The sequence below is a fragment of the Lemur catta genome, chromosome 7 (genome assembly GCF_020740605.2).
Source record: "Lemur catta isolate mLemCat1 chromosome 7, mLemCat1.pri, whole genome shotgun sequence".
NCBI classification, from domain to species: Eukaryota; Metazoa; Chordata; class Mammalia; order Primates; family Lemuridae; genus Lemur; species Lemur catta.
Genome location: NC_059134.1, coordinates 47621576 through 47635662, shown reverse-complemented (window position 1 = coordinate 47635662; position 14087 = coordinate 47621576). Strand labels below are relative to the sequence as shown.

Here is a 14087-nt window from a genome sequence, read left to right as displayed (position 1 = left end):
GCCATGACTACATCTTCTTTTGTGGAGTGCCTGTTCAAATCTTTTGGCATTTGTAACTAGTTGTTCTGTTTTCTTATTATTGAGCTTTAGGAGTTGTTTATAAATTCTAAATACCAGTCTTTTGGCAAGTACGTGTATTGCAAATATTTTCTTCCAGACTGTAGCTTGCCTTTTCATCTTCTCAAAACTAAAGAACAGAAGTTTTTAATTTGGATGAAGTCTAAATCATTATTTTTCTTTTTTGAATCATGCTTTTTTTTGTTCTGTGTAAGAACTCTTTGCTGATCCAAGGTCACAAAGATTTTCTTCTGTTTTACTCTAGAAGTTTTTTAGTTTTTGCTTTTATTTTCAGGTTTATCATTCATTCCGAGTTAATTTTTTGTATGGTTTTTGGTCAGAGTCAAGGTTCATTTGTTTTCCAAATAGACATCCAATAGTTACAGTAGTATTTGTTAAAAAGATTATCCTTTCCGCATTGAGTTACTTTGGCACTTTTATATGAAGCAATTGACATATATGTCTATTTCTGGATTTTTTGTTATGTTCTATTGAACTATATGCTTATCCTTTTGTGGTCATAGTTTAAGACTGCTGCAAGCATGTAGCAATTCATTGTTGCTGAATATTCTCATGACAGCATATGCTAAAGCCTTCAGGCACAATTCACATCATCTGGTCCAGGTTCCCAAGACAAGAAACCCTGGCTCCAGCTTATTGTCCTGGGCTCTTCTTTCCTCTAAGAAAACAAAGAGATCATAAAAGTAATTTCAAAAATCAGTTAGGCAGAGGAGGTAAGGGGAAAAAGAGATGTGATATCATTTAGCCAGAGTTCTGGTTATTCAAGTTAAACTTGATTTGAAGAGATGAAGAAAAGGAAGTGGATTGCACGATATGTCTCTGGCTTAAAGAGAAAAACCATGACCCTTACAAATAAAGCAGGGAACCATCCATTCTATAAAATTGCAAAATGACAATGCATGTCGGGGCAAAACATAATCCCCTCTGTATGTCACCCTAACTTCTGGATCTTCTTAAAGGTAGCATAAACTTTTTCCCTATCAAGACAGTATTTCAATTCACGACTTTTTTTTTTTGCAAAGCACCAATTTGTTTCAATTTTGTCAGGAACAAAGTTTTTGGATAAGAATTTGTAGCAGAGCTTTTCTATTTCTCAGAACTACTGTCAGTAAAATGTCTGATTCACTACAAATTTGAATCAGTTTACAAAGTCAATAGGTTACTCTCTAGTTCAAGTCTCTAGCAATTATTGAGATTCAATGTTAATATTTAGTTGATTGCCGTAGGGTCTGTTTGCAGAGGTAGTAATCTTCAGTGAAAACAAGTAAAAATAATGCAAAAACAAGTACATTCATGATTTTTAAAAATCATATTGTCAAAATAAGACTGTACATATTTTTTTTAAAGTATAAGATGTGTAGCAATTGTTTATGCCAAATAGATTCTTTATGGTTTTGCCAAAAACAGACAGCATATTTGCCATTTCTACCATACGTACTTTCCTACCTCTCTTTCTGCATCAGCCAACATGGCAAAGCTAACAGAAAATCAAGGTCAAATGAGGAAACTCGGCAAATGGTTTTTATCTGGCTTCACTGTTTGACCACCAACTAGCAAACACCATAAGAAAAACTGTACAGGAGATAAATGATAGGGTAAAAGTACATTTTTGACCATGGGCCCAGGCTCTCATAAAAGAAGCAGGCCTAAGATTTATAGGAAATGATGTGGCAATGAATTCAAAGTGCTGAAGCATTACAAATTGTTTATCCATTTAACTAAAAAAAACTCCATACTTTAAAATTTTTTAGTGGTAGCTCTTTTTCTCCTGCATTTGCACTCTATTTAATAATTTATACCCCATAATCCCACCTGTTGTTATGCTAGGGAAGAACAAGTAACTGGAATACCTTAATCATCAGATGTGTAGATCACAGCAAATTACTGGCACTTCATAAATATAGCAGTGATAGAATAAAGGGAGATTTAAATGAGATGGAACACATAAATTATCTCAAACTGGTTATTTTTGGATGACTTCATATCGGTGAGAAAAACTTCCTTAACCAAAAGCTAATTAGTATTTTTATTAACTGCTTCAGTTCCCTTTAGGTGACTTATGAAAAGAGTAGAGGCTGAAAGGACCCTCACTTCTGAGTTCCTGGGACAAAAAAATAAATAATTGACTCAGATGTAACTAGCGGAAGTAGATGCTCCCAGGATGTAAGAAATTGTCTTGAGACAGAGAATGAGAAAAATGTAGGAGAAGAAAGACGAACCTTAAAACCTGTAGTTGTGGGGTTTTTTTTTTCTCTCAAAAGCGGACAGAGCTGCAAAAGTGAAAAGAGAAGAAAATACGGAATCTGTAATGCTTTTCTTGAGGTTTAAAAGTAAAAAAGTAAAGCGAAAAAGGAAACAGGCATAATCAGGGACTTTTAGAGCCCGAAGTTACCCTCTAAACGTCTAGTCCAGGGGTCTGCCATTCTGTCTGAGCTAAAACCAAAAGAACTCGTGCACAAAAGTAGGCAGAAGAAAAGCTGCCCAGTGGGAGGGCAGAGGTGCGCAGAACCCCGCGTCCGCGCACACACTCCCTGTCCCCATCCTCCGAGGCCAGGCGTCCTCGATTCGCAGCGGGAGCCACAGATACGGACACAAAAGTGACCTGCCGGCGGTCACAGCACCGGGCCGGTTCGCCCCGTCTCTACACATTCACCACTGCCGGGCTTGCGACTAGAGGGAGGCGCGGAACGCGTCTGCGTTTTGCGGGATTACCCAGGTGGGACGCGGCGGCAATCCAGCGCGGAGGCAGGCGGGGACCGCAGGCGTTCGGAGCCTCGACCCGGACTCTTCCCCGCGGCACCACCAGGTGGCGCGCTCGACCCGCCGCTGGCGGCTGGGCTGGGGCGGGGGCTGGAGGGAGGATGTCAGTCGCCATGGAAACCCTGGGCGCGGCGGCGGCCGCGGGATTGGGTGGGACAGGTGGGCAGGCGAAACGGGAGTGCTAGCTGTCCGCCTGCGCTGTGTGTCTGCACCTGGAAGCCGTCGAGGGCAAGTCGGAGACTAGAAGGCCTCCTTTCTGGGCCCCTGACTCCCTCCAGTCTGACGCTGAAGGCGTTATGAGCATCCTCTTCTCAGCCCGCACAGGCCCATCTTCACGACCCTGCGGTTTGCTCCGCTCCAAGATGGGCCTGGGGTCGCGCCCTCCTGGTCTCCACGAGGCGGCACCACCTTGGGCCGTTAGGGGCCCCCGGGAAGGGTTCTCAGAAGCCCAGCTCTCTTCTCAACCCAGGAAACAGGAGACAGACCTTTTTGATCTGATCACATTAGCCTGTCTTTCCACTTTGCAGTAGAACCCCTGAACACGTTGCTTATTTGCCCTCCCAGAGGGCAGGATCTGAATTTGATTCAGGTTTGTAATTGTCACGGTGCCGCCACACAGCCCCTGGCATACAGTAGATGCTCCTGAATCTAATGCTTCCATTTGTATGGGCTTTTATCATTTGACAGTTTTCCCAAAGCATCGGGAGCCTCATTAATAAGCTTGACAGGAGACCGGGCAGATGGAGGAGGAAACTGAAGGTTGGAGATGTTCAAAGATTTGTCAGAGGTTGTAAAACTCAGTGAAGGAGCTAAGACTAGACTCAGTCTTGCTTCTCTTAGCGCAGGGGTGGGAACCTTTTCATGTTGGGAGGCTGTATTAATTTAGCTGTAATCAAATAAGGCCATATTCAAGAAACTTCAATTAGATATACTTAAAAATGTACATTATTTTGTAAAAATCTAACTACTATGTACTTAATAATTTCAAAAAAATGAAAACCATTTGTTAATTTTAAACTTAACTAACCTTTTAATGACTTTGTTTTGTCTGCTTTTTGTTGGAAAGCATTTGAATATTTGATTGCAGCCTGGAGGTCCGCAGTTTCAGTTGATCCTCTAGATGGATATCAGTCATTTGTGACCTTAAGGGCATCTTGATTTGGGTTAAGTAGGAGAATGTAGATTTGCAGCAAGAAGTGTTTGAAAAGCAAGAAAGCATTTTTCGGGCATGTTGCCGAAGGTGTGGGTATTCTACTGCATTTTTCCATATTTCAACTGGATCTTTCTTAACTTCAAACGATGACTTTAAAATGTCATCTACTGAGGGCCCAATCAATTCCATTTGTAGTTCTTTAGGTGCCTTGGTGATGTCAACTAGGTGAGACTGAAATGCTAATTTGAGTGTCATGTCACGATTCTCAAAGTCAATGAACCTTTCACTGTATTGTCCAATTATAGGTGTATAACAGCTGTGTATTCTTCAAATGATTCACATATATCATTCTGCTCATCAGTGACCTTTGCTAACTGGGGAAAATGTTCATCCAAAATTTTCTTTTGAAGAAGTTTTTGAAAAAATACAGCTTTTTTCAAAATGCTTGGATTTTTTTTGCCACATATCATATATAGACTTAGTTTTACAAGTCTATTTCTTGCAAAGAAATATTCAAGTCATTTTGATTTGACATGATATCACACAGAAATGCTGCATTCCTATAGAAATCTTCTTTCAATAATTCACATTGCTGATTATGTTCGTAATAAAATCTATCTGTTCTTGCAGAGATAAAATTTTGGCCAACACCTGTCCCTGTGATGGCCAACACACTTTAGGATGATATGGAAATCCATACTGAATACCTCATCACTCATCATCGTCATGTTACAAAACTGACGATGCTGTGTTGCATTTGCAGAAATATAGTTAGCAATACTTATAATTTGTTGCAAAGTGTCACTTAAAAGAGTAGCTTTAGCACAGAGATTTTGCTGATGCAAGATACAATGAAAAGAAATGAGAGCATTTGGATTTGTTAATACTTATTTTATCTGTGCAATAAACCCTTCGTGTTTTCCTGTCATGGAAAGTGCACCATCTATACATACACTCAGTAAATATACCAAATTCAGTCTAACTTCACATTTATCTTGAAAGTTGTTGAAGATATCTATCCCCTGTGTTCTGTTCACAAGAATGTCCAAAGCGAGTAACTCTTCTTAGCAAAGAAAATCTTCTTTTATGACCTGAATGAAGTATAAAACCTGTGCCGAATCAGTAGTATTAGTTGATTCATCCAAAGGGATTGAATAATATATATTTTCTTTTTGAAGTATTGCATGAAGTTTTTCTGTTAAGTTGAAGGCTAATTCATGCTGCCAATCAGTTAAGGTTCTTGAAAGGGGCAGTTGTTTGTACTTTCAAACATTATCAGGGTCTAAGCATCCTACAACTTCAATAATGCATTCTTTCACAATTTCTACATCACTGAATGGCTTCCCTTTTTTCCCGAGTATATAAGCTACTTACTTTGTAAGTTGCTTCAGTGGCATTATTTCCAGGTCTTATCTCTGCTTGAAAGAATTGTCTTCCTTTTGTTTTTCATCTCTTAATTTCTGCAATACAACCTTTTGCACCTCTTCCTCTAATTTAAAATATTTGTGGTCCTTATGAGCATTGAATTTTTTTGATGTTGATATTGCAGTATCACAAAGGAAGCAAATCACCTTATCTTTAGCAGAAACAAGGTAATATTGCAATTCCCAATCCTCATTAAAAAATCTGTTTTCTTCCTTCAGCATTCTCTTGGTCTTCTTCAATATGATGGGGTATTAAGCAGACAGAATTAAAAAATACTGCTGAGCTGTGCAACTATTCACAAATTCCACATCAAACAGAAACACTGTGCACTGTTGTCAAAAGCTGATAACAGACTGGCATACTCGACCCACATAAACTCTCTGCAAACCAGCCTCATGCAGTAGTGGCTCCAGTCAGGCAGGGGGAAGTTAGAACAAAATCATGAACATAGAAGCCATCAGTTTAGCCCTTATGGCATACTAATGTTCTAACTGTGCCAGTCAATCTGGGAGAATTATTTCAGTGAAACTTATTTTTTTATTCTTTGATATTGCAAATACATTCATTTTAAAAATAAAATAAAATATAAAAGATGACCAACAACATATTAATAAAAATATTAAATAAAATTATTTGTTCTGTAAAATTTGGATTCAGTCAAAAGGCTACACTTAAGGACCTAGAAGGCCACATGTGGCCTTAAGGCTGCAGGTTCCCCACCCCTGTCTTACTGCCTTTCTTACCAAATTCCCAGTCTAATGAATGCTTTTTGAGTGGGGACCTCATACATCCTTGCATAATTCTCAATACCAGCACAATGCTCTTCCCACTGTTGGTACTTCGTATGTGCTCAGTGTGGATGGCTTTCACCCTCATGCTCCCAATTCCTAGACTGGTTTCAATTCCTTGCTCTGGATGCCACAACATTCTTCTAAAGAGAACATGTGGTTTCTTTCTTTTATGAATTTGTCAGATTTGTATAGTACCATATTTGTTTCCTTACTCCCCTCCTTGCCCCATAATTTTCTGCTGGGCAGAGAGAAAGTTGAAGTAATTAGGAGATGGGAAAAGATGCAAACCAGCCTCATGCAGTAGTGGCTCCAGTCAGGCAGGGGGAAGTTAGAACAAAATCATGAACATAGAAGCCATCAGTTTAGCCCTTATGGCATACTAATGTTCTAACTGTGCCAGTCAATCTGGGAGAATTATTTCGGTGAAACTTATTTTATTCTTTGCCTCTAAGCCAAAAAAGAAAAAAGAAAGATTCCTGGGATGGCAGAGAAGGAAAATAATATGACTAGATATTCATCAGTCTGTGTGATAATTGCTCATGGATGTCCTGACAGCCACCTTCAGTAGATCCTCTTTATAGTTACTATTTTTCGTTGAGGATAGAGAGAAGCCCTTTTGTTCTCTTCTACCATCAGAGTATAAAAGTATTGCATGTATTTCCATTATCCTCACAATATTATTTTCATGTTTGGTATTTTGTTTGTTTTGTTGGGTGGCTTTGGTTTTAGTTTGATTTTTTTTTTTTTTTTGTGAGACAGTATCACTCTGTCACCCAGGCTACAGTGCACTGGCATCACCATAGCTCACTGCAACCTCAAACTCCTGGGCTCAATTGATCCTCCTGTCTTGGCCTTCCAAGTAGCTGGGACTATAGGTGTGTGCCACCATGCCTGGCTAATTTTTCTATTTTTTGTAGAGACAGGATCTCACTCTTGCTCAGGCTGGTCTCAAACTTCTGACCTCAAATGATCCTCCTGCCTTGGCCTCCCAGAGTGCTAGGATTACAAGCATGAGCCACTGTGCCCAGCCTATGTTTCTTTTCTTTTTTGACATTTCTAAAATTGAAAGACAGCAGGAGTTGGGAAAAAAATGTGGTTCTGGTTACTAGGTAAGTTAGTGTAATACACTGCATTTCAAAATATTTATTATTAGCAATTCTGGATCAGAAGACAGAACAATTTTATTCTTTTTATTTATTTATTTTTATAATAAGCCCAACTGAGATGCCAGTTAGAGCAATTTTAAAGCTAAGAATCTAATGTAATTTGGGAACTGCAGTTTAAAAATGTGCCACTAACTAAAGGATTTGCATTGGTAAAGAAAATGCATGCCAGTGTAAAGTACATCATCAATCATCCAAGCGAAAGCTGAAAATGCCATTTGTCCAGATGTTTTTAAATACCTTGATTTGAATATATAATTTTAACACTGTATCTCCAAACTGGAATGCTATATATAAATAATCTATACAAAAAGAGGTCTGAGATTTTTAAAAATTAACTTTTATTTGGTAATATTGCTATTGCTACTAAAAGGAGTTAAATGAATTCAGGATTTTTTAAACATATGCTGGAGACCATTTCTAATTGCATTAAAAATGTGTTCTAGCATAAGTGAGAATTTGAGTTTAAAAGTAATTTAAGTTTCTGACAGCCAGTTGTTAGGAAAATTTTTTTTGAAAAAGTAATTTACTTTCCAAATTTAGGGTATATACAACCTATGAGCAAATAAATAGGGCTATTGGTAAAGTAAGTGAGCATGCATTATTTGCAAGTCAATCATTCTAATCAAATATTTATTGAACATCTAGTTTGTGGGCATGGGAGATGGCCTGTGTGCCAACATCTATCTATTTATTTATTTAGCAGAATACCTTATTCATTGTCATTTTCCTTGTCTACTGTCAGTGTTCCATAAATCTTTATTGAATAACTTAGTAAATCAGTGAGTTTTGTCTTTAATTAAGTGTTTTCAGATATCAGACAGTAGATAATAATTTTGCCAGGCTGGCCCTTTAAATATCTTCAGAAGTGACTTCAGAGATCCTCATTCTATAGATGAGGAAACTGAAGCCAGGAGAAGCCAAAGTCTCATCAACTATATGTAACTGAGATAGAGCTTGAGTCTCTTGATCCTCTGTTGAATGATATTTTTATCACACCTGATTTATTTTGTTAAATGGGAAAGTTTTATAAGTTTCATATGAAAGATTCTAGGCTCACTTAAGAGGGATACAATTCTAGCTAGCTCCTAAAGAGCTTACAATCTTCAGAGGAAAATTAAATGGACACAAATTGATATTACAAGGCATAATGTAAAAAGTTTTTTAAAAAAAAGAATTGCTGTGAGACCACAAAGAGAGGTTATTTACCACTAGTTGGGACAAGCAGAAGACGCTGCTTAGAAGATAAATTTAGAGTTGACCATTAAAGGATATGACATCTATTTCTGAATTCGCAAAGATGAGAGTTTTTTGAAGTAGTTAGCCATTATTCAGCATGCAAGGAATTATATTTTGTTTAACATGAGTGCAATGAATATGTACATACTTCAGCCTTGCAATTAACACTACAGTGAGTTATGTGCCTTTTAAGTTAGATTGCTCTTTAACAAGGCTTTTGGAAGTACTGCATTATTATTATTATTATTATTACCATTATTATTAGCCTTACAGTTTATAGGTAAGAATCCAATATAATTGGGAACTGCAATTCAAAACCTCGCAGTTAATGGCTAAGTTTCAAGCTAGCTAATGGCTGAGTTTCTAGCTAGTTAATGGCTGAGCCGGGACTAGACTTCGAGACTCCCAGCACCCGTGTAGACATCTTTTAACTAGATCATGCTGTCATCCTGATGAAATCTTATTCAGAATCTTCATTACTGATGCTATTAACTAAATATCTTCCATTTTAATCTATATTTTACAAAACAGCTAACAAACCTCAGGATGCATTTCCTATGTCCTGAAGGTTATTAGGACAGAGCTGCCATCCCTCCCACCCGCCACAAAATTATGACAGGGGTCATTAAGAGGCTTCTGGGTATTCATGACTTCACAGAGTCATGAAAAGAGTCATTTTGAGCTTTCTAGATATTGAGCCAGGATCCTGAGACTGCACAGGAAGGGGACGTACTCTGTGTTGTGTGGGTGATTTTGCAGAGTCAAAGCCTTGTGGGATAGCAGTACATTTGAAGAAGGTGATTGCTATATGTCCATTTTTACTAAATAGACTTCTTTTCACTGAAAAGCATTCAGGGAATATTTATCGAAACATTTTCTGACAGAAAATAGTAATGGAGTAGACTCTGGAAAGGCTGGAGACCTGAGTCTTTCAAAGCCAGGCTGCCCACCCACCCTTACTCCATGGTGTGTTTCAGGGTGCCCGAACACGGTTGGGAGAGGAAAAATACACATGGGCACAAAACAGAAGTCACATGCTGGATGAAGATCTCCCTTGCATTACCTGCACGGTTTGGCTAAAGTCTTTTAAATCTGCTCATTCTTTTTCTAAAGTTCTGCTGCAGTATGCTTCTTTCTTCCTATCAGTCTGAGTAGGGGTCTTGCCTCTTCTATATTTTATAACCGAGGGCCAAGGAAAGGGCCATGCACAGAGCAGGCACTGAATAGGTGTTTGCAGTTACTGACAGATTAGACGTTTGTTTGTCAGCAGTTATTCTAAATGTAACCTTCCTGGAAGGAAGTTCATTGCGTTTACTTTGTGAATATTTTTCTAGGACTCTCACACTTTACCGAGATAGGAATCTTCTGGGCGGTAAGGGACTGTAAATCCTTGTATATGTTTATGAAAGTCCCTATTGTTTGTAAGACATTATAAAATGCAAAAGTACATTGTGAGGTACTGTCATTAGCTCATTGCAGAAATGCAACTATTAAGCACGCAATCCAATTGGTTTACTAATTTTCTTAAAAGTATGCGAAATAATGAATCGTAATATAGTTTATGCATAAATCATTTGGGCTTTAATGGATCCACATTTTCACTCATATTTTATTAAAACCCTTTGCCATAAGCTGCAGTTAGGTAACTAATTATACGTTAGTCAGAGAGTTAAAAACATAAGAGCCAGGTAACTGAAGTAATTGAGCAAGATGAGGTCATTTTTCCTCCAGCGCCAGATGGGTACCACAGGTGGAAACCATAAACTTGATCTTTTCCGTATGACTTTGGAAGAAAGAGATTAATGTTGACATTTGTTTTAGCTTTGACATTTGTTTTAACTGTTAAATAAAATATTTACAATAAAAAGCATTATTAAATAGTAAGTTATTGTTTTAAAATAAAACATTTGTCAGCATGCTATCTTTTTGTATAACAGTCAAGGTAAAAATTCTAATTCTAAAATAGAAAATAATATAGAAATTCAACTCTACATCTGAAACAAGAGAGCAATTTTTTTTTAGCTGATAATTTTCTTTGAACTGTGATGCTATAATAATGACACATTTTGGTATGGAGCTTACTGAATTATCCTCAACACTTTCATATTTGAGAAGACACTACTTATAATATATTACCCTGTCTTAATGTATTAAATCTTTTTGTTGTGTCACCTGTGTGCTTTTCAGCTGGAAAGTATTGTTGTATATTGGCATTCATGCATGCTCGAATTTGTTAGCACATAGAGATGTACACACTTGGCTAGAAAGAGAAAGTCTCAGACACAAAGACAGCCTCATTGGAGGTCTGGGTGGGTGAGCAGCATGTCTGCAGAGAAAAAGTTTATTTCAGCAAGTTTTTCCTCTGTGGATCTAAATGATCGATGAAGATTTATGTAGGTTGCCAATTCAGTGATCCAAATCAATGACAAAGGTTGACAGTGGCAAACCTCATGGATTAGTCTTTCCACATATCATTGTACTTGGCAGCAGGCAGACATCTCTGCCTTAGAGTTACCTATAATTTGAAGAAGCATGATCTGGAGCTACAAGTGAAGAGAAAGAGGAAGGGTGTAATATTTATTAAGCTGTTTCTATATGTCAGACACTATGCAAGGTGCTTTAAATATTAGCATATTTAATCCTTACAATAGCTCTTAGAGTAAGATTATCATTCTCAATTTATGGATGATGAAACTGAACTTCAACAAAAATTAAGTAACCTACTCAAAGTCACACAGATAATAGGTGGTGGATCTAGGGTTAAACACATCTGTCTGATTCATTCATGCATCTGCTTCCATATTCATTTGACAAGGATTTATTGTATGTCTATTGTGCTAGGTGGGGAAATAGAGTAATGCACAAGAATTACATCATCCCCACTCTCATGGGAGTTTCCAGCTATTTAAACAAATAATTACAAAAATCATGTGCCTTTCTATTACACCAAACTACTGATACATTCACTGAAGACCAAGCACTTATCTTTTGATATTAGTAGAGATTAAAAGATAAAAATCTGTTAAGGAGGACAATAATATGATAGTACCCAAACCAAATCTATGAAGCATTCCTGCTTACTATAAACATCTGTGAACAGAGGGCCTTGATTGTCCCTCTAAAAAAAATATTATTCTTGATTTTTTATTATTGGGTATAAAAGCAATTAATAGCTGATGAACAGTTACTGTTAATAATACATTATTATTTGCATTTGTAAATCTGAACCATTTAAATAAATACTTCACTGTGTGCTTTTATTTGCTTTTCCTGGCAACCATGGGCAAGCCTAATTCTTTTGAGTTCTAGTTCTAATTCTTTTGGATCCTAGCTTCTTGGTACTCATAGAAAATTGCGGTTTTGTTTTGTTTCAATTTTTAAAAAATTAATAGACAGTTATTGAGCTGCTGCTATGTGCAGTACACTCTGCCAACACTGTGGGGAAATAAAATGATTGAAAAAGTTCAGTCCTTTGCCCTTAAAGGATCTTGATAGGGGCAACAGATATAGATGGATAATATAAAAGAGGGAGTCTCTTAGAAAGTCTTGGGTGAGGGGAATGTTGTACCTGGGTGAAACATGGAATTCACCAGCTTCAAGAATTTAATTGATTAATGATGTTCCAGCATTGTGGTTGATGTTAGATCTGGGGACATGGAAGAAGTCAGTATAGAAAAGCCAGTTTTAAATTAATTCCCAGCGGTGACTTCTCTAGAGTAAACACAAGTAGAGGGGCAAAGATGGAATTTATTCACTTTTCTTATGTCTCTTTTCTAAACAGGTATATTTCTTAATAGCTACCTAGCACAATGGAAAGCTCAGGGAAGGCAAATAAAAAGGATATGCATGATGGGCCAGCAAAAGAAGTCAAACTGCCTACCAGCGAAGCACTTCTAGACTATCAGTAAGTTTGTATTGTGAAATCTAAAAGTTGCCAAATATAAATGGCAATCATTGTTAAGACTCATATAATGCCAAATGCAGATGATGCACCCAACAACTGCAAAAAGAATAGAGGTGGAATGGAGGTGTAATTGCACACTTGTGCAATGTGCATGTATTTAAAGGTTTTTGGAACTTTGAATATAACGTAGTCCAAGTAGCAGCTATGAAACAGCATTCATTAATGTGGTTTGGGCTCCCTCCATTGTATTATTGGCCACTGTCTCTTATGTACACAATAGCTTGCTGGCTCACCTCTTAAAATACAACATAGTATGGTTAGTGTACATTTATAGAGGAGCAGAAGAGGAAATTTCCCTTTATTTACCTTTTCATTTCTTAGGCATTCCAACTTGCATTATTCCTAAATGGCTACAGATCAAATCCAAGTGATTTAGAGAGAATTATTTTAATAATAAGAATGTTTCAGAATGTCTCACTCCTAGGAGCTGGAGAACCAGAGGTGACATTTATTTATGTTTTATTCCAACTAATAGATAGTAAGTCCCTTTAGAGCTTGTGAACCTCAGCTTTTGGCACAAGGTAGGTGTTTTAATGTGTAATTCTTAGGGAATGAATGGACAAATATTAGTCTTTTCCCACATAAGACTGAAATGTACTTCATCCATGCACTCATTCAACAAGTACTTTAGTGTTTACCAAGTTCAAGGCAAGTGTCAGGTGCTGGAATATAGCAGTGAACAGGACCACATGGTCTCTGCCCTGATGAAGCATGGGAAGCAGACACTAAATAACTAATTTGAGCTTTAAAGAAATTGCATAGCTATAGAAGCTTCTATGAAAGAAAAGTGTAGGGTGCTGTTTAACAGCATGAAAGGACTTGACCTAGTCAGAGGGGTTAGGAACAGCTTGAGGAAGCCATGTTTGAGCAGATCTCTGGAAGAGGAGCCAGTGTTATGGAGACATGGAGGGGTGGGGAGAATAGCTTATAAAAAAGACACTAGAGTGAGAAAGAGCTTTTCAGTCCAGGAACTGAGAGAAGGCAGAGTGAGAGAGAGAGGGCAAGAGCAAACACTGGTGATTTAGATGAGGGTCAGATCAAGCAGACACTTGGGATTGGGAAATGGGAAGCCATTTATTGGTGGGGTTGGGGGAGGTACAAGGTTGAAAATGGGGATCCTATGGTGCTAGTGACTAGGTCTTTGTTTAACACAATTATTTTTAACAGCATTCAGGGAGAATCCATCTCTGTCTCCTTGAGAAACTCCAAATGTATTCCTGTGTTCTTCTTAGAGGCAGTGAGTGAAAGGGTCAGAACACTAAGAAACATTCACTGGAAGTGGCTTTTAAAAGTTTCCTTTTATTTTCTACTTGTGATAATATCAAGTCATAACCAGATGCCATGCACACTCATTTCTCAACATAACTGAAAACTTCCTTCATCTTCTCTCAGAAGAAGTGGACAAAAAGTCAGGCTCTATAAATATATTAATAACCTGGTCTCTAATTGGCTCTCATGGTTTACACTGATGACATCAAGTTACAGCTGTTTCACCCTCTCTTTTGGGTCAACCA

The 14087-nt window shown here is 37.7% G+C and overlaps 1 protein-coding gene across 1 annotated transcript in view; it reads left to right on the top strand.

Moving 5' to 3' along the window:
• The first annotated feature begins 3246 nt into the window (after positions 1 to 3246).
• CCDC83 (coiled-coil domain containing 83) overlaps positions 3247 to 14087 on the top strand; it is a 50886-nt gene continuing 40045 nt past the window's right edge. Inside the window, exons 1-2 of the mRNA XM_045557207.1 lie at positions 3247 to 3427; positions 12391 to 12513. Coding sequence (XP_045413163.1) covers positions 12419 to 12513 — 95 coding nt within the window. The 5' untranslated portion in view covers positions 3247 to 3427; positions 12391 to 12418. The remainder of the gene's footprint in view (positions 3428 to 12390; positions 12514 to 14087) is intronic.